General features: G+C 57.5%; 2 protein-coding genes across 5 annotated transcripts; both read left to right on the plus strand.

Moving 5' to 3' along the window:
- The first annotated feature begins 654 nt into the window (after window positions 1-654).
- Window positions 655-5,991, plus strand: LOC133206827 (myosin light chain kinase, smooth muscle-like). Of its 2 annotated transcripts, XM_061343085.1 has the most exons (9): window positions 655-1,315; window positions 2,223-3,309; window positions 3,432-3,635; window positions 3,839-4,056; window positions 4,443-4,566; window positions 4,645-4,797; window positions 4,955-5,075; window positions 5,155-5,245; window positions 5,600-5,991. In XM_061343085.1, the coding sequence occupies exons 2-9, from the start codon at window positions 3,179-3,181 to the stop codon at window positions 5,764-5,766; spliced, it is 1,209 nt and encodes a 402-aa protein (XP_061199069.1). In that variant the 5' UTR covers window positions 655-1,315; window positions 2,223-3,178; the 3' UTR covers window positions 5,767-5,991. The 2 variants fall into 2 exon arrangements, with proteins under 2 accessions (XP_061199069.1, XP_061199070.1); XM_061343086.1 differs by lacking the exon at window positions 655-1,315 and having other exon boundaries at window positions 1,903-3,309; window positions 5,155-5,260; window positions 5,618-5,698.
- A 4,265-nt stretch (window positions 5,992-10,256) lies between these two features.
- FMNL1 (formin like 1) lies at window positions 10,257-27,039 on the plus strand. 3 transcript variants are annotated; one of them, XM_061343153.1, is made up of 28 exons: window positions 10,257-10,485; window positions 16,194-16,277; window positions 16,502-16,585; window positions 16,666-16,739; window positions 17,276-17,359; window positions 17,570-17,710; window positions 18,491-18,616; window positions 18,843-18,951; window positions 19,156-19,232; window positions 19,318-19,411; window positions 19,681-19,755; window positions 20,454-20,564; window positions 20,671-20,820; window positions 20,914-21,015; window positions 21,118-21,340; window positions 21,552-21,875; window positions 21,987-22,108; window positions 22,558-22,760; window positions 22,997-23,231; window positions 23,327-23,395; window positions 23,537-23,617; window positions 24,121-24,250; window positions 24,343-24,506; window positions 24,722-24,823; window positions 25,004-25,096; window positions 25,288-25,411; window positions 25,662-25,753; window positions 26,132-27,039. In XM_061343153.1, the coding sequence occupies exons 1-27, from the start codon at window positions 10,330-10,332 to the stop codon at window positions 25,751-25,753; spliced, it is 3,429 nt and encodes a 1,142-aa protein (XP_061199137.1). In that variant the 5' UTR covers window positions 10,257-10,329; the 3' UTR covers window positions 26,132-27,039. The 3 variants fall into 3 exon arrangements, with proteins under 3 accessions (XP_061199137.1, XP_061199135.1, XP_061199138.1); XM_061343151.1 differs by lacking the exon at window positions 25,662-25,753; XM_061343154.1 differs by lacking the exons at window positions 18,491-18,616; window positions 25,662-25,753.
- The last annotated feature ends 275 nt before the right edge of the window (window positions 27,040-27,314 follow it).

Consider the following 27,314-nt stretch of genomic DNA (forward strand, 5'->3'; position numbering starts at 1 on the left):
CCCAGACTCAGCCGGTGACCCCATCCCAATAAGCCACTCTGTCACACAGTGTCAAGGTCCACTAGCTGAACCCTGTGGTAGCACCGTTTATTGCAGGTCCTACAAAAAAGCAGATAGCTAAATCTGCCTAGTTCTCTGCACAAAGGGGACCTTGACTCAACCCAAAGGCTAGAGGGGCTACACAGGTGGCTGAGAGTGTTGGGGGGGGAGGGGGTGTCCCAGGGTGCACCCTATGGGGAAAATGAGCAGGTTTGGAATCGGGGGATCACCTGGAAAACCCATCCCAGCTTTGCCAGGAGCTTCTCTGGGCAGACAGGGAAAACTTGATGACACAAGCCATGGATGCCTGGGTGAGAGTGCTAACGATTAATTAATGAATTTTATGAATTAATTGATTGTATAAAGCACAAGAAGAGGATGTCCATGGTGAGTGGACATTCTGGAGCAGCCACCTTCTCAAACCAGAAAGCAAAGATGTGAGAAAGGGCTGTTAAACGAAGAACTGTCAGTAATGAGATTCATTTTGAAGGCTGGAAAATATGGCAGGATGGATGGATGGATGGATCTGCTTATCCATTCCTGGACCAGCCCATTTCTCCTCGCTCCTTAAAATCCTCCGGCTTTTCCCGCTGGTGATGTTAACTCTGAAACTGCTCTTTTCCCCTCTCCTAGCCTGTTCCTGCTTATTTTTGGTGCCCATCCCCAGCGTGAGCATCAGGCCAACACTGACATCAAGTGGCTACTGGGATCCCTCGCACGCCTCGGCCGTATCCTGCCTCTCTCTGTGCGGGGGGCAACCTAGCATCACCCGCATGGCCTCATCCTGCCGTGGAGAGGGGTCCAGAGTAGGGTCAGGAGCCGTGGCCAGTTGTACCCGGCCAGGTCTCCATCACCCGTGGTCACGCAGGCAGGATGCAGGCAGCTGGACTCCACCACCACCCCACTGCTGTCCCCAGCCGGCCATCACCATGTCCTCCTCCTGTACGCGCAGGCCCGGCCACGCAGTCGATATCCGAGCAGGGTCGAATCAAGCGCGCTGACAGCATCACCAAGCACGGAGCATCCGCTGCATCCCTCACCCCCGGGGTGCTGGTGGGGATCCCCTGGACATGGCATCCCCATCCTTGCAGGTGGCAAGGTCATGGTGACGGGTGAGCGGTGAGGTCACGGTGGCCCTGCCACCCCTGGGGATACTTGTCCTTGACGCCCTGCGGCAACCGTGGACTTTGTGCTGAGCGCGGAAGTGGCGGCGGTGCCACGTCTGCTGGAGCTGGCAGAGCCCCAGGTCACTGTGAGACCTGGCTTCGGACCACAGGTAACACCAGGGTGACATCCCCTCTGCTCAGGGTGATGCTGTGACATGGGGGTCCCTGAAGAGGATGGTGTGTTTGCCCCCCCCGGTGCTGCTGCCCCATTCACAAACCTAGGGCCAGCTCCAGGAGGAAATCATGGTGTTATTCCCAATTTAAAGCAGGAGAACTGAGGCATGGCAGTACCAAATGGCTGTGCTGCCCTCCTTCCAGGGAATAAAGGCTGGAAAAAACCATCTTTCCTCCAAACCACTGGGCTCAAAGGCCCGGAAGAGTTTTGCAACACCCCATTCAACTTCATCCCCACACCCCGAGCCTGTGGCTGAGCTCAGCCAGGGAAGCTAGAAGCCCAAGATGCTGTTTGGGGAGAGGGACAGCTCTGGTGGGATATTGTCTGCAGGTGGAGCTGGGGATGGGACAGCAGTTGGGGGTGTTCTGCAGGAACCCACCCATGGGTGGGAGAGGAGGTGGAGGTGGTGCTGGGTCAGGGCTTCATGTGGCTTTCAAGAGGCTGTGAGTCTGGATCCATGCCCTGAGGGCAGCACAGAGCTGAGCTCTCTGCTGTGTAATGAGGTATGTAAGGTCTCTGCAGCTTCCCTTTGGGATTTCCCTGCCCAAGCCCCCATACTGCAGACCTATGACCCTCCATGCTGCCAAATGGGATGTCAGGGGGTTTGAGACTGTGGTGCTGGGCATGGTTTGCAGGAGGACTCAGTGATACTGATGCTGGTTGTTTATCCCTCAAGTCCGGAAACTCACTGGGAAGGAAAAGGAGGGGAGAGCCAGGGCTGTTCCAGTACTGAAGCAGGACGGATGTTCCTGGCTGTACCCAGAGAGAGCCCCAGTGTATCCGCATATTCATAGGCCCAATGGTCCTTGACCCCCAACATCACCCCTTCATTCCCCCTCCAGCTCCGTGGTGGCTCTGTGGTGAACAGAAGGATCAGGGACCTGCTGGTGTCTTGGGACAGGACTGGACAGTGACAGGTCAGTGCTGTGGGGTTGGTGCTTGAGTGCTGCTACATTGCACCCTTGGGTGTCATCATCCTGTCCTCCTAACCTTAGCATAGACAGAGTGAGGAGGTGACATGTATAAGGGTATATGTCCTTTGCTCTACAAATGAGACTTCCTGGGGATTTCCTGGCTGATGCAAGACTGGGCATGAGAAAAACCGTGTCCTTGAGCTAAGGTGCTACTGTAAAGAGGTTGTCCCTAAGAAGGGACTTTGCTTTAGCATGTTTGGCCCCTTGCTGGGTCTCTTTGGGTCCCTCAGGACATCAGCTCTTACAGACTGAAAGTGTCTTAATCTGCCATCAGAGGTGTGTAGGATGGGGAATGCGGGGAGGGGTGGATAGATGCTGGAGGTCTCCCATGGCAGGGAGAAAGTGTCCCCACAGCCGGAGCAGAAACGTGTGCATCGCCTCAGCACCCCAACCCCAGCACAGGGCTGCCGGAAACCTCAGGGCCACAACCAGCACTCGTCCTGACAGCACCAGCACCCAGGGAGGAGCTGTTGGTGCCACCATGTCCCAGGCAGAAGGTACGGCTGAGCCCTTGGTCTGTCCTGGGGGAGGCTCAGGCTTTGCATTGGGACCCCAGTGCGGGTGTGATGCTCACAGTCAGCACCAGTCTCCATGCCATCCTGTTTAATGGCCCCATTTTTCTTGAATTTTTGATCCTAAAAGCACATTTCCCCCCCAAACCGTGATCTGGGCTGCTCGAGGAGCAATCATGGTAGCAGCTCTTGTCCCCATGTCATCCCCCCCCGGTCCCATCACCTCCCATAGGGAGGGTGGTAGAACCTGGATGGAGTTGGGGGTACAGAAAGAAGCACTGAGGAGGAGTGCAGGCAGCTGGTCCCCAAAGCATGAGAGATCCATACATGGACCACTCTGCTCCATCCCTCCCAGGAGGTGAGAAGTTTGAATACTGTGATGTGGTCATCAACAGCCAGGAGCAGGTTTCAGATGTGTACACGCAGCTGGAGAAGCTGGGAGAGTAAGTGGAAGTCCAACATCCCCACCACTCAGGGATGGTCCATGGCTGTCCATGTGCAGCTCTGTCTGAGATGCAGATTGGTGGGGATGGCTCCTCCATGCCTCATCCTTGCTCTGCCCCAGAGGGAAGTTCGGGATGGTGTTCCGCCTGCAGGAAAAAGCCACTGGCAAAATCCGGGCTGGGAAATATTTCCGGACACGGACAGCGAAGGAGAAGCAGGCGGCTTGGGATGAGGTGGAGCTCATGAACGGGCTGCATCACCCGCGCCTCGTACAGTGCCTTGCTGCCTTCCAGGGCCCCGCCGAGCTGGTGATGGTGATGGAGTAGTGAGTGGGGGCACAGAGCTAAGTTTGGGGGTAGGGAGGGCAGTGCTGGACTTTGTCAGGGAGAGCATGAAGGTGGGAAAAGGTCCCTGCACCATGGATGGATAGGAAACCTGCAGCCCCTGGAGATAAGGCTAGTGAGATCCTCTGCAGTGGGGCTTCTCCTTGGGGCTGGTGGCCCCCAGCAGGTCTTTGTCCTCCCCCAGTGTGGCAGGTGGGGAGCTCTTCGAGCGCGTCGTGGACGATGACTTCGAGCACACAGAGCCCAGCAGCACCCAGTACCTGCGGCAGATCCTGGAGGGGCTGCAGTTCATGCACGGTCAGGCCATCGTCCACCTCGACCTTAAACCCGAGAACATCGTGTGTGTCAGCCCCAGCAGCCACTGGCTCAAGATCATTGACTTCGGCTTGGCGCGGAAGCTGGGTGAGAAGAATGAGTGGTCTGGGGAACCAGGGCAGGGACTGTCACCATCACAAGACCTGATCTGGCTGGGCACATCAGCAAGGAGCTTGTCAGCCTCCTGCCTGCACCTCTGGGACAGGCAGCGCTATGGCACTAGATCAGGGCTCTTCCTGGTGACCATAAGATGCTCTGGGGAAACCTGCATGTCCCCAGCCACGCTTCTGATATGGAGACCGCCAAGACCCCTGTGCCTGCAGGTGCCCAGCACCTAGAGATGCTCTAGGAAAGCACCAAGACCTGCAATGGGTTCTGGAATGTGGCATCCACCCAGCATGTGTTGGTGTGTAGCTGGGCTGCCCAGCTGGGAGATCCCAGCCAGAAACCTGCCCCATGCATCTTCTCTGCAGCTCCAGGCACCCCTGTGAAAGTGTTACATGGCACCCCTGAGTTCATGGCTCCAGAAGTGGTCGCCTTTGAGCCTGTGGGCTTCTCTACAGACATGTGGAGTGTTGGTGTCATTTGCTACATCCTGTGAGTGGCCTCTTGGGAACAGCAGGTTGGGATGGAGAGGGCTGGGCTGTCACTGATGTCTTTGTGCCACCTCTCCAGGCTGAGTGGGGAGTCCCCCTTCCAGGGGGACAATGACATGGAAACACTAAGCAACATCACAGCTGCCCAGTGGGACTTTGAGGAGGAGACCTTCTCGGACATCTCCCAGCTAGCCAAGGACTTCATCAGCCAACTGCTGCAGAAGGACCCCCGGTAGGACCTGGGGGGATGCTGAGCTGGAGCTGGTTGGGTTTTGGGGTGCCAAGGGGACAGGCAGAGGAAAGCATCAAATGTGGTTAATGGAAGGGATACTCCATGGGGCCATGCCAGCAGATGAAGGTCCCCTTGTGACTGCCCCCTGTGCCCCCAGGCGCCGGCTCTCCAGCACGGGGGCCCTGCTGCACCCCTGGCTGCAGCAGCCCCAGCTTTGCAGCATGAAGGCACTGCCCAAGGAGAAGATCAAGCAGTTCCTGACCCATCGGAAGTGGCAGGTACCTGGAGGGCTGGTGAGGATGTGGAGATGGGGATGGATCTGGTGCTGGGGCTCACTGCTCCTGCTCTTCTCTCCAGAAAACAGGTAAAGCCCTGCTGGCCCTCAACAGGCTGACCCTGCTGTCCCAGAGCCTGGAGAGGAAAGTCTTGGAGACTCAGGATGAGGAAGGTGATGGCCCTTGAAGTGTTATCCCCAGTGCACCCCATCAACCTATTCTCTCTGCTTTGCCATCCCCAACTGGGCTGCTTCCCTCTCCTAGTGCCACTAAACACCCAGCTGTGTCCCTGCTATGGCATTTCTGCTCCAGGCCAGCTTCAATCCCTCCATCCTCATCCCTGAGGGGCAATCTCTAATGCAGCCTTGGGATGGGCACATCCAACTTTGCAGGGCTGGGATCTGTGTGTGATCAGGTCTCTGGAATCCAGAGCTGACCGCCACAGGTGCCATATATGTTCGTCTAGCAGAGGGTGGAGGCTGAACTCTGCCAACTCCTCACCATTCCCTCTCTCCATCTGCCCGCAGACCTAGGCTGCACCCCAGAGGAGGACCAAACCTCTGGATCTCAGCTCCAACGAGGTTCCAGTATATCAGAGTCGCTGCCAGACAAAAAGGAAGACGAAGACAGGAGCACTGCAGACACAGGGGAGGCAGAGAGCAGTGTCAGTGTGGCCATGCCACCCCAGACCTAGACCACCTAGAGCTGCTGCTGAGAGAAGAGAAGGGACCAGTGGGGATGAAACCTTCTCCAGCAGCTCACGATGACCTGGCCGCCCTGGGGTGGACCCAGAGCCCAGGGCTCCTCTCCCATGGGTGAGGTCTGGGGTCCCATGGTGTCCCTGTTCAGCAAGGAACTCGTGCTCCTGTCTGCATGGCCCCCTGGGCTCGAGCTGTCACAATAAAGCACTCAGAATCTCTGTACTCCCTGTGTGCTCCTTTTTTTTCACCCAAAATCAGTGGGAAAGGTGGGGAGAGCTGCCTGAGCTGTGCTCACTCTTTGGGAGCTGGCACTGGGTTCTCCCCCTACTTGGGTCATCACCCTTGTCTTCTCCAGGAGAGATGCTGGCCCTGGGGGCAGCTCTAGCAGCAGCCCTTGTCATCCTTTGTTTGTAGGAGTCTTTCCTCATCACAAAGCAGGGCTGGCATCATGTCCCGAGCACACAGGCAGCAGGAACCAGGGTGAGCCCTGGGGCCTCTAGTCTCTACATTTCTGGGGCAACTTTGGGACCAGCATGGCTGGAAGGGGCCCAGACCCTGCTGTGTGACCTCCAACCCCCTCCTAAGGACGCAGCTTGGGCAGACATTGGTGTTTAGGAGCCCCTCTCCTTTTACATGAAGTTCACAGCCTTGATCCTGGGGCAGAACTACCCCAGGCACTGGTGGGTGCTGGGAAATACCCAGCTAGAATGGAGCTTGGTCTAGGGATGCTGGTGAGCGCCAGGCTGACTGTGAACCAGCAGCGTGCCCTTACTGCAGAGCTGGTGAATAACGCTGGGCTGCGTTTTGACAGCGCGTTGCCAGTAGGTGGAGGGAGATGACTCTTCCAGTTTTTCAGCACTGGTGAGGCCGTGCCTAGAGGACTGTGTCGTGTTCTGCGTCCCCAGTAAAAGAGAGACGTGGACACAGTGGAGGGAGTTCAGTGAAGGATGGTGGAGGGACTGGAGCACTTCACCTACGAAGAAAGGCTGAGAGAGTTGGTATTGGTCAGCCTGGAGAAGACTCCAGGGAAACCTTATTGTGGCCTTTTAACACTTAAAAGGGGCTTACAGGAAAGGTGAGGAGAGACTTTTTTAGCAGGGCCTGTTGTGACAGGACAAGGGGTGATGGTTTGAGGCAAAAAGAGGGAGATTCAGGTTGAATGCGAGGAAAGGATTCTTCACAATGAGGGTGGTAGAACACTGGCACAGGTTGTCCAGAGAGGTGGCAGCTGTCCCATCCCTGGATCCAGGTTAATGATTGGATGTGATGATGTTAAAGGTCTTTTCCAACCTAAATGGCTCCATGATTCCTCCAGGGTCCAACCATGGCTCTTCAACAGCTGACTGAGATGGCTCCAGACAGAGCTCGCCTGCTTCCTGTTCCTCCCATGTTTTCAGCAGAAGTGGATTCACTGCTCTGAGATGGAAGAGAAACTCCTTAGAAACCAATAAAAAAATTATTCTGTGTTCTATCCATGGCTTTTATTTTCCCTTCCCAGAGCAACAGAGTGGCTGAGGAGCCCCTTTCTCCTCCACTGCTCTTCCCTTACTCCTCACACACATCATATCACAATTTTTGCTCATTATCTATTCCATGTTTTCCTCCTTACATAGATTCTGAACTCACACACATCCCTTGGGAGCCAAGCCAACTGTGTTCAAGCTGCAGCTGATAAGCAAACACCAAGTTATGTATAATTAATGCTCAGATGAGCTATTTGTGATGTGACACCAAAATATTTCTGGTTGGGAACAATGTTTACCTTCATCTGTTTTTCAAGCTCTTTGCAGCCCCAAACTTCCATGTCCCAGGACTCCAGCCATGAGCTTTCCCCCTAAATTCCTCTATTCTATGCTGTGAAAACCTGCAGAAGAAGCTGATCTACCAGTAGAAGAGACACTTTTCTTCTCCTTCTACTGCTTCTCATAGCTTAACACATTAAAATGTGCACTTGAGAAGACGGGCTAAATGGAGAGTGGAGTTATACCTGGAACTCATTACAGCCACTAAGAAATTCAGCAGCACGGAAAACAGAAATCCAAGCTCAGCACCTCAGAAGTAAAGGAATTAAGATCTTGATACTTCCACCAAGAGAGAACCTTGGGTCGACCTTCACTTCAGCCACACAACTTCAGAGCAAGTCCTCAAACCATCAGAAATCCTCACCAAGGAACAAAGGAAGAGCTATGCCCTCGGGCAGCCTTGAGGAACAGTTCCCTCCCTGGTTCAGGTACCTCTAGGTCCAGCTCCTTGAAGGTATGTGAGGTGGGGTCAGCTATCCAAATACTGTCAAGCTTCTGCAGCTTAATCCTTCAGTGCCAAGTTATCATGCTAAGCTTGGGTTTATTCTGGACTGTACAGTGTAGGTCTAGGAATGCTTCTTTGGATGAGCAAATATTGCCTGGGTATCTCTAACATAAAGAAAACAGTATAATATTGTGGAGCTGCAAATCCAGGGGGAAAACCAAAGGGTCTGATGTCCAGCTTGAGGGTTTCTCAATGAATTGAACTTAATTAAGAAACAAACCTATGTCTGAAGTCAGCCTTAATGTAAAAAACTAATAAATTAGCCCTGGGCACATACTGAAGATGATTATTGGAACATGTTTTCTAGCGTATTTTTAAGGATCATTACAGCAGTAAGCAAGCGGCTCCCATGTCATTGGAGTTGTCAGACAAAGGCCTTCATGTACTGCAAATCAAACACCAGAAAAGTGGTGAAAAGAGAGGACTCTGATGGAGCTTTGAAAAACCTGGTCTAGGGGAAGGTGTCCCTTGGGGTCCTCACAGGCTCCCTGCCCCACAGCAGGGTCTGTCCCCAGCGTGGGACCTCTGGGTGAAAAACTTGGTCTTCATACATGGTCCTGGTGACATCTGCCCTCCTGGGACTGTCGGGGTGACCATCCCTGTCCCTTGAAAACCAGGATGAGCATATTAATTGCAAAATATTTAACAAGATGCTGAAATATTTAATGAGACAAAAGATATTTTAACTGCAAAATTGTTTGGAAAAGTGGAACGAACACAAATGTGGGTGACCCCAATTTTGGTGCTGCTGAGCTGCCTGCTGCTCCCCTCTGGCCTCCCAGAGCCCCAGAGATGACAGAGAGGTTGCAGCATAGTGCCAGAGGGAGCTCAGGAATCCATGGCAGCTCCTGATCAGGTTGTGCATCCCCTGGTTGGGATTTAGGGTTTGCAGAGGTTGACAGAACAGGTTCGGCACGTTCCCCTGGTCTCTGCAGTGCCAAGCGCCTGTCCCAGCACCTTAGCCGGTGCTGCCAAACAGGAGATGCTACGAGAGCTGGATGGATGCAGCCCCAGGGCTGCGCAAAGGGTTCCAGCAGCCCTTCTGGATCCATCCTCTACCCATCCCTAGTCTTTAATTTCACCAAATCTCAGTAAATCTCACCAAATCTTAGTAGAATAATGTACTTCGTGCCCCAGCATTGATGCCATGGAGAAACGCCTTGCTCTGTGCCGGCAGGCAGCCGGCAGGAATTGCATGTGGAGGAGGTGACACCAGCTGCTGCAGCCCCGACCATGTGTGGTGGGTGCTCTGCTGAAGGTGGTGGGTGCTGCAGCTCTCCAGGGATTGCCATCACCGTGTGCTGCCTGCCCATGGCACCCTTGGGTGAGGTGGTTCTGCTCATCCACCTTTGTCAGGGCCCAGCAGCAGCACAGGAGCATCCCAGGCTGCAGGATCTGCCCACACCGTGCCAACCCGGCACCTGGGGGGCCCTGCCCAGGGTGGGCTGCCCAGCGGTGCAATGAGCCGGCTTGGCCTCAGCTCGCCCTCCTGTGGAGGCTGAAGTGGGGAAGGAGGGAGCCTGACACCTCCTGGCTGCACCCTTCGCTCCAACTGTCACCCTAGAAAATGAAATAATAGAACAAAATTTGAAAGTAAATGGAATAAAATAAATAATAGCATAAAATTAATAAGAAAAAAAAACAGGATAAGGAAATAAAATAACAAAATAAATAATAAACGTTTTAAAAGTAAATAAAATAATGAAATTCAATTAAAGTAATATGATCTAAAAGGTAAAGGATAAGGAAAAAAGAATAAAATAAAAAATAAAATAACACGAAATAAAAATTACATAAAATAAGCTAAAATAAAAATTAAATAAAATAAATGCATAAATTAAAAATAAAGCCAACTAAATGTAGAATAAAATATATAAAATGAAATTTACATCTAAAAATAGAATAAAATAATAAACAAGATTAAAAAATAAAATAAGAAAATGAAATAAAGTGAAATAAAATAATAAACTTAATAACATTAAAATATTAAATTAACAAATGAGATCAAACGCTAAGGTCGCACAAGCTGACATCAGCTGGGACCGGGCAGGAGGCAGCGGGCAGCGGTGCAGCCCCACGCTGCGGTCCGAGCGCCGGGGCCGGGCCGGTGAAGCCCTGCCCGCCGGGGCGGGGGGGCGGGGGGGGGGGAGGTGTTAACAGCGCGATAACGCCCCGGCGAAGTTGCAAACGGCTGAGAGCAGCCTCGGAGCGGGGGGAGGAGCAGCAGCACCCCCGAGCCCAGCCCGGCCATGGGCAATGCGGCCGGGGGCATGGAGGGGGGGCCGGCGAGGCGGGAGACCCACGACCCTCGGCCCCCCGCCGCCCCCCCGAGCGCCGCCGCGCCGCCCGCCCGGCAGCCCATGCCCGCCGCAGCCGAGCTGGAGGAGCGCTTCGGCCGCGTCCTGGTGAGCGGGGACGGGGGGACCCTTACAGCTGCGACAGTCCCGTTGTCACAGCCAGCATTTGATTCGGTCATTAATTATTACCCTTAGGAGTAATAATAATTGTTCCTCTGTCACTCCTGGGGATGCTCGACCTGCCCCACAGCGGGGCTGCTGCTCATGGAGGGGGGATCCAGCCTGAAATATCTGGGGTGATCCCAGGTCTCCATGGCGGGAGCCGGCAGCGGCTGGGCCCGGCAGCGTGCTGCAGGCAACCGGTGCTGCGGGTGGAAAAGCCTCATCCTCATTGCTGATGCTGTTATCCCCTTGGAAGAACCACCGGCATCGCTTCCAGCCTCCCCAGCTCCGGCTGCGGGATGAGCGAGGGGCGATGCCGAAGCCGCGTTCCCATGGGATGGCAGCTCAGAGCTGCAGGGGATCAGCTCCTGCCTGTTCTCCTCCGTCCTTGAGCGGGGCAGCCGGCCGTGACCTTCGCAACAAGCAGGCTGCAGTCCCTCCATGGGAGCCGGGACATGCTCCATCCCGCATCCCTGCCCTCCCCAAAGATGCTCCGTAGTGGAGGGTCAGGCTGGGAGCAGGGAAAAAATATGCTGCTTTACTCCCTTGATCCCCTGGTGGGAGACAGATGTGCCAGGAGCATCCATGGGCAAAAGCTCCACAGATACCTGTATGCCAGGATCTGCTCGGTGGGATCTTCCCAGCCCCAGCTGCTAATTATTGTGGAGCTCTTTTATCTTGTGATGTTTATAGGAGGATTATCTGGGGGTGGGAATTGCAGCTGGAACTGCTGCTGCTTCTCTGTCCCCAGCAGCATCAGCTCCAGCTCTGGGGGATGATACTGAAAGGCTTTGCAGGATGGGGATCCACATGGGAACCCCAGAATCCCCATGGAGAGGGATGTGCTGTGGGACGCCCATCGCTGGAGGGTGGTGGGTGGCTCAGCTGGGTGGTGGCACTGGTGGTGGCTCCCGGGTGCCGCGGCGGCAGTGGCAGGAGGGGACAGGCAGTGAGGACCTTGGGTGCTTCCGCTGCTGCTGCGAGGCCTCAGAAAATGGCGCTTTCCGCCTGGCCGGATGGCAGCAGGTTGGAAAAGGGGGACGATCTGCCCCAGGACCTCAGCACCACCTGCCCTGCCTCCTTCCCAAGGGAAAACTGGGGACACCCATGGGGCTGGGGGCTGGCCAGATGGGAGCTGGGTCTCTTGTGAAATCGCTGTCCCAATCTCGCTTCCTCCCTCAGAAGGTTCCCTTCCTCCTTCTTGCTGGTGGGGGAGGCAGCAGAACTCCCAGGGGACGGGGGCTGGGGGATCCCTCCACTCACCCCGACCACTTCCTTAACTCAGGATTACATCTTTCCACCTCCTGAGCTTGTGAGATCAATGATGGAGCAGGACGTGATGGGCTGGGAATCCCTCAGTGGAGCTTGATCCAGATCGAGCACATTGCCCCGGTTACAGTGTTGCTGTGAGAGCACACTGGTGTAAACCAGTTTTGGGCTGGACATCCCAAACTGGGAGAGCTGGCAGAATAGTCAACATTGGAGCCCAGGGGCATCCAAACCGCCACCAGGAAGGGGATGGATAAACCCACCACATGCCAAGAAATGGGGAATTCAGTTTTATTCCCCCCAAACTGACTTCTTCCCAGCTAAGGCACTGTGGCAGATGCCTCTTTGGCAGAGCAACAGGAGGGCTGTCTCTGTGCCAGGTGGTTTGGGATGTGCCAAGGTGGCATTTTGGGATGGAGTGGAGGAAAGAGAGCATCTTTGCTGCTGGGATGGAGATGCTCCTGCTTGGAGCAGTCAGGATTTCCCCCCCTTTTGCATGTCAAGAGGTAGCAATTGGGAATATACAAATCAAACTGTGAGTCAAGGGGGGTGGTGGAGGTGAGGCTGAAAACATCTCGGAGGGTTCAGGTGGAGCGTTGGGGCTGGCAGCTAATGGGGTTGGGGACAGCCTCTGGCCAGGAGGGTTTGCTGGTGGGGGCTTTGCTGCCTCTTCTCCCAGGACCTGGGGGAGAACATGGCAGACGTCACCACTGCAGATGTTCGCAGATGTTTGCAGATGTGCTGTTGGCCCCAGCGGTGGGACTGGTCACCAGTGAACCCTGGCGCAGTGTCGGTCTCAGCTGACTGATGCTCAGCATTCCTCTGGATCCCTCCCCAGCCCGGTCCCAGCATGGTGGCCAAGTCCAGCTGGGTGCTGTGGGGAGTCCCCATGGGGGATGTGGGCCCTGGATAGGAAGGGAGCTGTTGTACGTGGCTGGATCGGGGCCTGGTTGATGGAGGAGGGTGTCCTGGTGCAGGGATCACCTCCATGGTGCTGGATCAGGCTATCTCCAGAGGGCATCCCTGCACAGGGTGGGTGGGTAGGCAGCCAGTGGGAATGTGGGCAAGGTGGCTGGATCAGGCTCATCTCTCCAGTGTGCTGGGAGCAGCTTCTGCTTGTTCTTAAAATAGAGCTGGGAGCAGCAGCAGCCCCAGGCCCCCCCCCCCCCCCCCCCATCCTGCTCTTCACCACCCTCGCAGCAGGTTCCGGCCATCCTCTGCTCCTCCACTGGCTTGTCCCTGCCTGGCACTTAACAGGTTTGAAGCTGGATGGATATAGGGAGTCCCTGGCAGGATGAGCTGGTCCTGCAAGCATCATGCTGGGGGCCAGAAGAGCCCTTGATGAGCCTCATCCTGCTGCATGCCCAGTGCTGTGTCTTGGTAAGAGGCAGGAAGATGGGTGTGATGGCAGTTGAGGTCACTGAAGGCGACACCATGGTATGGTTGTTGTTGTTGGCCTGAGCATGTCCCAAACCCCCTTGGATGAAAACATTGTGCTCTGTGGCCATGAGGGGTGGAGGGGGTATCCTGGAGTTGTGTGCTTCAGTGGCCACCTGGTGACATTGATCCTCTACAACCCCTAAACCACCATCTCAGGGTGCTCCAGCTCCTTCCCCATGGTGAGCTGGTTGTTACCCAGTGTCTGGACTGGGATTCTCTTGCATGCCACGTGCCATCAAGGCTTTCCACCCCTATGGATGCACATCTTCCACATGCCCCAGAAACGCTGCTCCCTGGCCTCAGCCTGGTTTTCACTCCAGCCCGTTGGTGTTTTACTGAGCAAACACTTCTGTGAAGGATGCTTTGAGCTGTTTTTGCATTGGGGCTCGGTGTAGAGCCCAGCTCAGCTCTACCCGCTCATGTGTGGAACAAAGGAAGGTGTCTGACACCGAAAATAGCTCCATCCCCACCCCGGCGGCTGCCCAGTGCGGGTGCTGTGACACAGAAAGGACTTCTCGTACCAGAAAATAATGAATGTGCTGGTTTGCCTCCTCCCAGTTTAATTTTATGGTGTAGGGTATAGCCCAGCTCTGCTCTGCAGACAGTGTTGGCTGAGGTAGAAGGTCCCAGCTAGCAGCATTCTGGTGCTGGGCATGGATGGGATGGCACTGTGGGCTCCATGGCACTCTGTGTGCCCCATAAGAGTTGGTGGGATACATTTGGTGGCATCTGTTCAACGACGCTGCTGCCAGGCTGGGGAAGCCCCACACCAGGGTGGGATGAGAGTGCTGGTGCCAGATGGAAGGTGCTGGATGACTGGAGGTGGGACATGGTTGCTGGCGGCAAGTCCCCATGGCCCCATCATCTTTGTCCCCAGAGGAGGACTAAGTCTTTCCAATGACACCTCCAGGGTGCTCTGCTGCTGCCCTATCCCATGCCTCCCACCCAGCCCTGCCCCACATCACCTGCCCTGCCCCACACCTCCCATAGCACCGGTTCCCCCCACCCCCCGCAGCAGGAAATGAGAACTGGTTTCTTTGTGCTGCTGGGGACCACAGAGGAGCCACTTCCTCCCCCAGCACCACGTGACTGTGCCCAGGCCCTGGCTGGATGCAGCCACCACCCAGTTTGTACCCAAACCACGCCACATCCTGCACCCAGCCCAGCCAGTCCCCCTGGCAAGGAAGGGACCACAAGGCTTGGTGGCAGAGCCACCTCCGTAGGGACATCCCCAGCATCCCCTTGTCCTGCCTGCGTCCTTGTGGTAGGGAACCCACCAGAAGTCCTGTCTAACAGCTGGCGCTTGGTCCTGGGTTTTCCAGGTCTCACACATGGACACTAGAAGAGATGGTCCATGTGGCAAGTGCCACCATCCACTCTGCTAAGGACACTCAGTAGTGCCCCACTGAAGGTGCCACGAGTCCTGCCAGAGCCCTGGCTGTTTGGGTGCATGGTCCCTCTTGGCACAGCCCTGTGTCTTGGTCTGACCCTCCTGGAAGGTCTTACCCACCCCAAGGGGACCACAGGGATGGGGCTCCCCCGCAAAGAGGTTGTTGGGTGCTGCTGACACCTCATTCAGCCTGGGACCCACCCACCATCTTAAGTCCAGCCCCAGTGGCTTTGCAACGAGGCTACTTCTGACCTCGCAGCCTAATTTCACCCTCCCTGTGCAATCCATCCCCCCAGGCTCCTCTCCACCCACATCTCACGGATTTGGCTTCCTGCAAAAGCAGCTTGACAGGTCCCTGGTGGAGGTAGGCGGCAGGGTTCCTGTCCACCAGTGTGACACCTCTCCTTTGGACCTGCTCCTCTGTGGGCAACCAAACCCCCATGAGATGCCTTTTTCCCCCAAGGACATGGGTGTCCCCAGCCCCATCCTCAACCACCTCATCAGGGCATCCCAAAACTGGTGGTTAAGGGCAACATTAAGGTTGTTAAAGGCTGCACATTGCCTCCACCTGCCCTCGTGCCAGCTTGCCCAAGGCAAGCCTCAACTCCTGCTTTTCTATAGGGGCTGGGTCGCCAAGAAATGGGTCTTTTGGGAAATTCAATCACCCATGACCTGAGCTGAGCTCCTGACATGGCCCAGGCCATGGTGGGTGCCCCATTAAAGGCTTTGCTGCTCTCCCCATGGTGTCTCCCAGCGATCCGCTGTATCAGGAGCTGCCCCGGGGCCTCGCTGTGCTGTGGAGCAGGTTTGGCAGCCGCCTCCTGCCGTTTGGAGAGCGGAAACCACGGCGCATCCTGCCGGCAGGGCCCCGGGGGCAGTGGGGGCCAGGGCTGTGCCACGGTGGCGCAGAGGGACTTGGTGATGCTCTGGACCCTGCCCTGACACCAGGTCTCTAAAGGAGCACTGATTTTACCAGCTGGGCTCATCATGTGCCAGTTTGGGGGAGGGGGGGAGAGGGGTGGTGGTGTTAAGAGGTAGCCATCGCCCTCGAGCAGGGCTTAACTCCGGGGTTTTTCAGTGTGTCACCAGCCTGTGTCCCCATCCCTCACCCCGAGCAGCTCTGCCAGGACTGGGCTGCTGAGGCTGGGAGCATTGAGCATCATGGCAGATGGATAGGTCCAGTTTTTTCTCCCGTCCCCCACTAACACCCTCTGTCCTCCCCCTTGGGGACCCCAGATGGGGATGTTGCTGGTGGGTCCATGTCTAGTGACATGCTAACATCCTGAGAATGGTGGTAATCCCATCCCCTGATGCCAGTGCCCTGAGGCACGGGTGTCATCATCGCGCTGGTGTTCCTGCTAGTGTCCCTATCATCCCACCAGCGTCCTCACCAGCATCCCCATCATCCCAGTGGTGTCCCCATCCTTCCACTGATGTCCCTATTATCCCACTGCTGAGCAAGGACCCCCAGTGCTGGGCAAGCAGCGGGTGCTACAGACCGGGGGGGGGGGTGCTTTTGGGGGTACCCCCAACCCTGACACCCATCACCCCACAGAAGTCCATGAACCTGCCTCCGGACAAGATGAAACTGCTCAACCAGTATGACAATGAGAAGAAGTGGGAGCTCATCTGTGACCAGGTGAGGTCTGGATGTCACAGCATCCTCTGTGCCATCCCTGTCCCCCAGTGCCACTTGTAGTGCCAAGCACCAACATACATCTCCATTAGTGATTTGGTGCCTCACTAACGTGATTAAACACTGGCCAGTGTAGGGTGGGGACAGGGACACAGTGGCTGCTGTGGGATGGTGGCACATTCCTGTGCCACAGATGGGTGGTTTCAGCTTCTCTGCGGGGCTCGTAGGAGCGTTTCCAGGTGAAGAACCCACCGTCTGCCTACATCCAGAAGCTGAAGAGCTACTTGGACACTGGTGGTGTAAGCAGGAAGGTGAGTGCTCTTCCTTGCATCGCTTGTTGCCACCCGGGTTGGGTGCAGGGACAGTGCCAACAGCTCTCCGTGTCCTACAGTTCAAGAGGCGAGTGCAGGAGTCAACGCAGGTGCTCCGGGAGCTGGAGATTTCCTTGAGGACCAACTACATCGGGTAAGAATGGAAGTGTTGTTGTTGTCACCAGCCACTGCTGCTGTCCCCAGCATCAATGGGACAGCGACAGGCATCCCCTTCTGCATGTGAGTATGTTACCTCATCCCACCTGTCTGGAGTGACTCTGATAGGGGTGCTGAAGCAGCTAGCTGTGCCGTGGGTGCTGTAGGGTCTCAACCTCATCTTGGCTTTCTGGTACTCCCTGGCTGTTAGAATGGACCTTGGGCCCCAGTGTTTGTGCCCTGACCCCTTGTTGTGTGGTGGGTGCTGAGCCAGGGGTGCCCATGGTCTCACCACCTACGGTCAGGCCGTCCCATCTTGGTGGCAGCAGAGCCCTTGGTCTGCACCCCTGTGCAGCAGGAATGGGTGTCTGTGTGGCACCCACCTGCCTCCAAGAGGCACCACCTCATGTCCCCAGTGTGTCCCACCCTTGCTGGGGATCTCTGACCAGGGGGTGGCTCTGCTGAGGTTCTGGAGCAGTAAAAAGGGAGGATGAGAAGGGCTGGTGGAGCCAACTAATCCTCTGCATCCCACAGCTGGGTCCAGGAGTTCCTCAACGAGGAGAACAAGGGGCTGGACGTACTGCTGGAATATCTTGCCTTCGCCCAGTGCTCTGTTGCGTATGTCTGGCTGCCCACCAGCTGCCCCTTCCCAAGGGTGGGATCAGACTCCCCCAGGACACAGAGTGGGGACCTGAGGTGCTCTCCTTCATCACTGGAGTGATGGACCTATGGCTGGGGTTGAGCAGAGCATTCCCAAGATCTCCAGCCCTGGGGACCCCTATTGGGATGCCACATCTCACTGGTCCCTGTGTCCCCATGGGCCACCAGGTATGACATGGAGAGCTCCGAGAACGGCAGCCCAGGCTCTGACAAGGGCAAGGTCCTGGAGCGGTCACTGGAGGACCTGAACAAAAGCAGCTCCTCACCCCCCACGCAGAGCTCCTCCAAAGCGCGACACCTCACTGTAAGGTAACGCGTGGTCCCGTCCTCAGCTGCCCCCCCAGTCCTTGCGCCGTATCCCTCCCTGCTCTCTGCTTCGCTGCACCCAGCTGCGCTGTGCTCGGAGAGGGGCTTGGCAGGGGGACGCAGGCTTGATCCTAACAATGGGTCCCCAGGGCTAGTTTGGAGGGGACAAAGGCACATACCCAGGATAAACCCTGCTGAGAGCTGGGCTGGATCAATCCCCCAGTGGAACCATTGTGGCATGTTCTGGGAAAAACCTAGGAAGAAGCAAAAAAAAAATTGAGATTTTGGGGGGCAAATTGCACCCTCCTGATTTAAAACCAGCACAGAGGAACAGGCCTGTGCCCCCATAGCTGGTCCTGGTGGCTGCTGGCTTTCACTTGGCACCTCTCGCCCTGCAGCCCCCTTTAACCTGCTCTTCTCTTGCACGCTGCCTGGGGATGCACTGACGGTAGGTGACAGGGCCAGGGTGTACTGGTGGGACGGGGACACCCCAGTGGGCCCCCGATGCTGGTCACCAGCGGGTGGGGGGCAGAGGACACCCCACCACAGTCACATTGGGAGCCATTAACACGGCACCATGGGGACCATGGGGGTCCCTTGCAGCCTGCCAGCAGCTCCAGGGGAGCTGGGGTGTCTCCCCCGGCCCCATGGACAGGTCAGGAGTGACGTGGCACCCGCAGCGGGTCACAGCCCTTGTCCCCAGCCTGTGTCCCCAAGCCGGGGGGGGGCGACACGGGAGCCCTGTCTCTTCCTCCTGTCCTGCAGGCTCTAATGCGCCTCCAGCTGCTGCCTCTCGAGCCAGCACATCCACACCCTCCTCCGCCACATCCACCCCAGCGTTCCCTGCAGTGCCCCGGGCGGTGATGGGGACAGTAGCCCCAGGTCACCTGGCAGCTCCTATCCGCTCCGGTGAGCCTCCGAGACCACCCAGCCTCCATCCCACCCCCATCACCACACCAGCCCAAGGGCTTGGAGACGGGCAGGGATATGGGGATCTCTCCTGTGGGGATGCAACCTCCTGGGTTCCCTGGTGTTCCCCCATCCCTGCTGCCACCCATCCATGCTCTGTCCCCACCCTGCTTTGCACTGTGCCCCCCCAACCTTGGCCACGCTCAGCTGCCCCCTTGCCTCCCAGGCTGAACCCCTCACACAGCAGGAAGGCGCTGAGGAACTCCCGCCTGGTCAGCCAGAAGGACGATGTCCACGTCTGCATCATGTGTCTCCGCGCCATCATGAACTACCAGGTGGGAAAGGGCTCCCCAAAAGTCTCCAGCCACTGCAGGTCCATCTTCAGGGTCATGGTTTGGGAAGGGACCCATTCTTCATCCCCTTGCTCTGAGATGTCCTCATGTCTAGTGGGGATGTGGAATGGGGATGTCCCAGGATCCAGAGCATCCCTGAGGCAGGGACAGGATGCACAACCCCAGTAATGATCCTTTTCCCCCAAGTCTGGCTTCAGCCTGGTGATGAACCACCCAGCCTGTGTCAATGAGATCACCCTGAGCCTCAACAACAAGAATGCCAGGTAGGATCTGTCCCCTGTCCCCTGTTCCCCCTTGCCCGTTGTCCACCCCAAAGCCCCCACCCTCTCACACCCCATGTCTCCACAGGACCAAAGCGCTGGTGCTGGAGCTGCTGGCTGCTGTCTGCTTGGTCCGAGGTGGCCATGACATCATCCTGGCAGCCTTTGACAACTTCAAGGAGGTGAGTCCCCAGCAGGGACACACAGTCCCCACACTGGCACCTGCGCTCCGGCTGGGTTTGTGCCTCAGTTTCCCTATGTGTGGCAGAGCCCTGAAAATGACTATCTTGATGCTCCAGCCTTTGGGCTTGGTATCCCGATGCCAAGTGTGTGTTCCCAGGGCCACATCCCAGATGGACTGGGTGCCAGGCAGCATTCTGCCCTGCCACCCCCTCGGGTGCTCCCCTTGGCAGTGTCTCTCTGGGTCCTCAGCCCTCTGCTCCCCCCCCAGGTCTGTGGGGAGAAGAACCGCTTCGAGAAGCTGATGGAGTATTTCCGAAATGAGGACACCAACATTGACTTCATGGTGAGTGCCTGGTGGGGCTGGTGCTCCGCTGTCCCCAGGGCACTGTGTACCCAGGGGTGACCAACCCACTGTGCTGTCATGTGGGTGCCATGTCCCAAGGGCTGCCAAGCTGTTGTGCTGTCCCCAGGGCATTGTGTCCCCAAGGGCTGCTGAGCCACTGGTCCTTCCCCGGGTCCCCATGGTCCCAGGGCAGCAAAACCACCATGCATTTCCCAGGGGCACTGTGTTCCCATGGGCCACCGACCCACTGTGCAGTCCCCAGGCACTATGTCCCCAAAGACAAGCTGAGAACACTGGAGCTGTTCAGCTTGCAGAAGAGAAGCTGCATGGAGACCTCAGAGCAGCTTCCAGTGTCTGAAGGGGGCTACAAGGATGCTGGAGAGGGGCTCTCCGTCAGGAGCTGTAGTGCTAGGACACAAGGCGATGGGTTCACACTGAAACAGGGGAAGTTTAGGTCAGATATAAGGAAGCTCTTCCCTGTGAGGGTGCTGAGGCGCTGGCACAGGGTGCCCAGAGAAGCTGTGGCTGCCACATCCCTGGCAGTGCTCAAGGCCAGGTTGGACACAGGGGCTTGGAGCAAGCTGCTCCAGTGGAAGGGGTCCCTGCCCATGGCAGGGGATTGGAACTTTAAGGTCTCTTCCAACCCAGCCCATTCTATGATTCTGTGACTGCCGTGCTGAGTGGTGCCTGTCCTTCAGGTGGCCTGCATGCAGTTCATCAACATCGTGGTGCACTCGGTGGAGAACATGAACTTCCGTGTGTTCCTGCAGTACGAGTTCACCCACCTGGGGCTGGACCAGTACTTGGAGGTGGGTGATCCTGCACCATGCCAGTGCTGAGCACTGATGCCAGAGGTGGGTGGGTGCTGGGAGGGTACCACCAGCAGTGACAGTGCCACCGGCTGTCCCATGGCAGAGCCTCCGTCTCACTGAGAGCGACAAGCTGCAGGTGCAGATCCAAGCCTACCTGGACAATGTCTTTGACGTGGGGGCCATGCTGGAGGACTCGGAGACCAAGACGTCTGTGCTGGAGCACATGGAAGAGCTGCAGGAGCACGTCAACCAGGTGGGATGTGGGCATGTGGGCAGGAGCTGCTGACGCAAATCCCGAGGGAGGGCTGGGGCTGGTGCTGAGCGACATCGCCTCATCTCCCTGCAGTTGACAGAGAAGCTGCAGGATGCAGAGAACGACTCCATGGCCAAGATAGCGGAGCTGGAGAAGCAGCTGAGCCAGGCGCGGCGGGAGCTGGAGGCGCTGCGGGTGAGCACACAGTGCTGGAGGAAGGGACGGGTGCCCAGAGGACTGGGGTTTGAGGGGTGTAGCAGGACACCAGTGATGAGCCGGGGCTTGTCACCACTGCAGGAGCAGCTGAGCCCACCGCAGCCATCCAGCCCGCCAGCCCCACAGCCCCAGGAGTGCTACCGGCTGGCGCTGGAGCGGCGGCTGGTGGAGCTGGAGGAGAAGGGCTTGGTGCAGATCCTGCGTGGGCCCGACGGAGACGTTGCCATCCAAATTGTCCCCGTTGTCATAGAAACAACAGCGGCCCCCGTGGTTACCCAAGAGGCCACCACTACCACCGGCACAGGTACCGCCGATGCGGGGACGTAGTGGCAGCCCAGGATGTCCCTTCCCAGTAGACAGAGGAAGGGTGGCAGCGTACCTCTGTGCAGGGAAAGTGAGGCAGGAGTGTGGGGATGTGGCCAGGGATGAGGAGTCTCTCAGTGGCAGAGGGAGTGTGGTGGTGGCACCGTGTCCTGCACTGCCACCATCGCATCCACCTCTTCTTCCCATTACAGATGCTCCAGCTCTGGATCCAGCCCCAGCTCCAGCCGCACCTCCTCCTTCAGCACCCGCCGCCCCCTCGCCTCCCCCCCCACCTCCACCGCCCCCCCCGCTGCCGGGGGCTGATCGCAGCCCCCCGGTGCCCCCTGCACCCCCCCTGCCCACAGGCACCGGCCCCACCCCGGCCCCTCCGCTCCCAGGTACCCAAGTGCCCCCTCCCCCGCCACCACTCCCGGGAGCCCTGGAGAAGGACGTCCCCCCCCCTCCACCACTGCTCCCCCTCGGGGGGGGGGCCCTCCCAGCAGGGCTGGGTGCCCCCGGTGCTGGCAGCGGTTCAGGTGAGTGTGACCTAGTGGGGGGGGGGGTCACCAGGAGAGGGCTGGGAGCACCCTGGGGTGGGTTTGGGAACCCCCACCCTGTGATGCATCCCCCTCCCCGTCACTGTGCAGTGAAGGTGAAGAAGCCAATTCAGACCAAGTTCCGCATGCCCGTCTTCAACTGGGTGGCGCTGAAGCCAAGCCAGATCGATGGCACTGTCTTCAATGAGCTCAATGACGAGAAGGTGCTGCAGGTGAGGACATGGGGGCTCAGGGGTCCAGGCACAGGCCGATGTCCAAGTACATGCTGCATCCATGCTGAGGCTGCTCATGTGCCGCCCTTGCACGCATGCATGGTGCGATGTGGCTGCTGGAAGCTGGAGCAGCTCCTTGACACCATGGAGAGGGCCAGCTTGGGATCTGCCATCCTCCTGTCACCCCTTGCTCTATCCTCATCCTCACATCCTGTCCATGACTTCTTTTGCATCTTCATCCTCTGGTCCCCTCATCCCCTCTTCAACCCCTTATCTCGTTTCTGTCCTTGTTTCCTTGCTCCATCCTCACCCCTTCAGCCTGACCTCACCCCTTTGCCCCACCTTCATTCTCTCACTCCTTTCCCCCTTGCCCTGGTCCTCTGCCCCCATCCTCATCCCAGGTGTTCTGTGTCATCTCCTGCTGAGCCCTCAGCCCTGTCTCCCCACAGGAGCTGGACATGAGTGACTTTGAAGAGCAGTTCAAGACCAAGGCGCAGGGCCCTGGCTTGGACATCAGTGCCCTCAAGGTGAAGGCCACACAGAAGGCTCCGAACAAGGTCACTCTCATGGAGTCCAACCGAGCCAAGAACCTGGCCATCACCCTCCGCAAGGGTGGCTGCAGCATCCAGGACATCTGCACAGCTATTGAGACGTGAGTGTCCCTCTTTGATGGGAGAAGGTCAGGAGGTAGGTTGGGTGCAAGCTCAGCTATACTAAAGGGTCAGGGTGATGCGGGGTGTGCTGAGGTTGGAGGCATGATGGCACCAGATACAGAGAGATAGAGGGATGCAGTGACCAGCCATAGGGATGGAGGGAAGATGGGAACCAGACATGGGTGATAGGGGGATTGAGGGTCTGACTGCACTGGGGGCTTCCCATCACCCGCAGGTATGACCAGCAAGCCCTGAGCCTCGACTTCCTGGAGTTGCTGCTGCGCTTCCTGCCCACCGAGTATGAGCGGACTCTCATTGGGAAGTTCGAGCAGGAGCAGCAGCCACTGGAGGAGCTCTCAGATGAAGACCAGTTCATGATCCGCTTCAGCAAGATCCCGCGCCTGGCCGAGCGCATGAACGTCATGATCTTCCTGGGCAACTTCAGTGACACAGCCCAGCTGCTCATGCCTGTGGGTGCTGGGGAGGGACAGGGGAGCTGTGGGTGCTGGGAGGGGCTGACACCCTGCAGCGGGGCTCGCTCACACGCTTCTCCTTCCACGCACAGCAACTCAACGCCATCATTGCTGCATCCATGTCCCTCAAGTCCTCCAGCAAACTACGCAACATCCTAGAGGTGAGGAGTTTGGGGTGCGGTGGCCTTGATGGGGGGGCATTGGGGTGGGATGGGTGCATGCAGGGTGGCTGTAGGCACTGTGATCCCCCCGATGTGCCCATCCGTGCTGGGTTGTGTCCCTGAGTTGTTGTGTCTCCACAGATTGTCCTGGCCTTTGGGAACTACATGAACAGCAGCAAGCGTGGGGCAGCCTATGGCTTCCGACTGCAGAGCCTCGATGCGGTAGGGTCTGCACAAGGAAACCTGGGGAGGGAGGGACATGGGAAACTGGTGTGGGGATGGAAGGATGCAAGGACCCAGCTATAGGTGTGGAAGCACACAGGATTCAGCTCTGGGGATGGAGGGATGCAGGGACCAGCTATAGGGTTTGGAGAGGCATGGGGAGCAGCTCTGTGGATGCAGGGATCAGCTGTGGGGATGGAGTAACATAGGAATCTGTGGGAATGGAATGATGAAAAGACCATCTATATGGTTGGAGAGGGAGGGGGAAAAGATAAAAAGATGGAGATACACAGGACCTAGCTGTGGGGTTTTAAGGATGCAGAGACCACATATGGAGAGATTGAAGGATGCAGAACCAGCCATGGGAATGGAAGGATGCTGAGCAGCCATGGAGATGAAGGGATGCAGAACCAGCCATGGGCATGAAGGGCCACCAGAGCCTGCCTTGAACAGGGGTGAGGTGGGGTGGTGGATGCAGACCAGGGCTGATGCTGCTCTTCCAGCTCCTGGAGATGAAGTCGACTGACCGCAAGCAGACGCTGCTGCATTACCTGGTGCGGGTGATCACGGAGAAGTACCCTGGGCTGACCGGATTCCACACCGAGCTGCACTTCCTCGACAAGGCAGGCACAGGTAGCACCTGTGGGTACCAGGCCGGGGTTGTAGCATGAGCACGGGGCATCCCCGAGCCTGCCCTGACCCCGGCACTGCTGCCCTCCCTGCAGTGTCCCTGGACAGCGTGCTGCAGGATGTGCGGGGCCTGCAGCAGGGCATGGAGCTCACCCGCAAGGAGTTCATGAGGCAGGATGACAGCCCCGTACTCAAGGACTTCCTCAAGGTCAACTCGGAGGTGATGGAGAAACTGCAGGCTGACAGCAAAACCGCCAAGGTGGGTACTGGGGGTAATGCAGGGTTGTGGGGCAGGATTGGGCCCCTCATTTCTACACGGGGACATCCAGGGTTCTCCCACCTCTGCCCCAGTAGGAGAAGCAGGAGCTGGGGGGGATGCAGAAAGGGATGGCGAGGTGGGAGATGCTGGGAGGAAGAGGTGGGCAATGCGGCACCACTGCCCAGCCCCCCAGATCAAGGTGTCTCTGCCCACAGGAGGCATATGAGTCAGCTGTGGAGTATTTCGGGGAGAACCCCAAGACCAGTCCTCCCACCACCTTCTTCCCCATGTTCATGCGATTCATCAAAGCCTACAAGGTAGGAGGCAATGGGGTTTGCCCCGTTTCTTGGCTTGAGAGGGGTCTGACACTAGTTGGTGGCGTTCACTGATGCCATTTGGGAGAGTTGGAGATGCTGGAGCTTGGTTGGGACTGGGAGTGCTGCAGATCCGCAGCAGGACTCCCCATCTCAGCACACCTTCCCCGTGTCTCTCCCAAGAAAGCAGAGCAGGACATTGAGATGTGGAAGAAACAAGAGGCCGCAGCCAAAGAGGCAGAATCTGGCTCTCCTGGCAGTGAGGACCACCCTGAGGTGATGGTGCCCCAAGTGTCTCTGTCCTGGTGGGGTACCGGGCTCCAGCCCCGTGCAGGCTGTGGGGAAGGGGGGTTGGAAAGGAGGTCCTGGGGAGGGAGGGGAGGAGAGGGAGGGAAGGTGAAGGCACCCCGTCCCCTTTGGGTGGCAGTGAGGGCCATGCTGTTCACCCCACACTGTCCCCACTGCAGCTGCCCATCCAGAAAGCCAAGCGGCAGCAGGTGGACATGATCGCCGAGCTGAAGAAGAAGCAGATGGTGAAGGAGCCACTTATCTATGAGGGAAAAGATGGGGCCATTGAGGATATTATTTCAGGTGAGATATTATTTCAGGTAGTGGCTAGACATCTACCCCCTGCAGCAGGGACGCCCGTGGTGATGGGGGGCTGCAGGAGCCTGTCACAGCCAGGAGCTGCGGGCAACAAAGCACCACTGTGGAAACAAACCTACCTGTAGCACCTTCTCATTGCATGCGGTGCAAGTGCTCCCTGCCCTGTCTCACAGCTTTTCCTCCTCTTCTGCTTCTTCCTCCTCTCTCCTCCTCCTCTCTGGATGTCTCTGCTCAGCTCTGAAAACTGTTCCTTTCACAGCCCGGACGGGCAAGCGCTCGTCCCGGCTTTTCTGCGATGTGAGCTTCAATGAGGAAAGTCCTCTGTAGGTAATGCGGGGCAGCGGGGCTCGGCGCAGGGGCACGCGGGGGGCTGCCAGGCTTGGTCACTTCCCCGGGCTCCTTATCCCATTGTCACCTCCGGGTGTGTGACACATCAGCTGGACTCTGCCCCACACCGGGAGCCAGCCCGGGGGCACTGCGGCACCAGCCTCAGCCCCTTGATATAGTGCTGGGCACCAGAGAGCGAAGAGAAAGGGCTCCAGGGGCTGGTTGGTTGTAGCTGCTGCTCCTCCCGTCTTTGTGCTGCTGGTTTGGCTTCTCTTGAGCATCCTCATCCCCAGACGAGTGCCTTCCGGGCAGTGATGGGTGACGTGTCCGGGGCGGGCAGGCGGAGCTCAGCCGGTCTCCGTGCTCCTCCCGGTGCAGATCTGAGGAACAACCCCTACCGGCGCGCAGACAAGGGCCGCGGCAGCTCCAAGAAACGGGCTGCAGGGCAGAGCCTGCAGGCGACGCCGGACATCCCGCTGTGAGCGGTGCCGGCGCTGCAGCGGCCAGGACCGGGGTACGACCATGGAACACCGCAGGGCACCGGGACAGCTCCTGCTCCTGGCTGCTTCAGCTTCGCGTGCCAGCTCCCACCGCATGACCCTGGGTCTGGCGCAGGGATCCCCCGGCGCTTGCTTAGTGATACCTGAGCTCCTCTCCTCCAGGCAGGCAGGGCTGGGGACCCTCCTGGCTATGGGCATGGAGAGGGGAGCACAGAACGGAGCTCAAATTGTCCTGGAAGGAAAAGAGGGGCTGCCCATCTCTACCCCAGAGCTGCTCCACGCCTGTCTCAGGCTCAGCACTGTACTGGTGTGCTCTGCTCTTCAGCTTGCTGGTGCCTTTGATTTGCTGCTGCAGGAGGGGACAAGGGTTGGGAGCCAGGGATGCAGCGATCCCTGCACATCTCCATCTCCCCCCGGCCTTGCAGAGCCCTTTGAGACCCAAGCTCTCCTCCACTGCAGACCTCCAATCCAGTGAGGAGCCTGCTGCAAAGATCCCACCCTGGGCACATCCCGTCCCCCAGGGGCTGGCAGGGGTGCTATTTTACAGTGATTTTATACGTCTTCCTTTAAATTTCTCTGTGCTGTGGAGCAGAGGCTGGAATACCCATGTACAAGGTCTCACTGGGATCTGAAGGCTGTGGTGGGCAGCACTGGGCTGCTCCTCGCCGCAGGGCAGGCTCTGTACCTACAACAATCAGCAGCAGAGACAAGGATTTACTGTCCTCAAGTCTCTGTGAGGTGGCTTCAGCTCTGCCCATTGCCACACACCTCTGCTGTTGGGGCTGGAGCATCCATGGTCCCTCGGGGAGCAGCCAGCAGCAGGCAGCAGGCAGCCTCCAGCCCTTGAGCAACCACCACGACCCTAAATCACTGCAAGGTCACTGCTGCAGTGGTGCAGGAGCTGCACGAGCCTCCCATACCGCACTGGACTCAATTCCTCCCCTGTCCTGCTGCTGCTGAGTAACTCCAAACCATGCACTTCACAATTAACCTTTAATGCATTTACTTTGTTAAATGGCCTCGCTTGCCCCAGCTCTTAGAGGAGGGTAAGGCCCCGCTGC

Source organism: Neopsephotus bourkii, unplaced genomic scaffold, assembly GCF_033783945.1.
Source record: "Neopsephotus bourkii isolate Nb327-2 ecotype Australia unplaced genomic scaffold, CSIRO-AGI_Nbou_v1 NB_1821, whole genome shotgun sequence".
NCBI classification, from domain to species: domain Eukaryota; kingdom Metazoa; phylum Chordata; class Aves; order Psittaciformes; family Psittacidae; genus Neopsephotus; species Neopsephotus bourkii.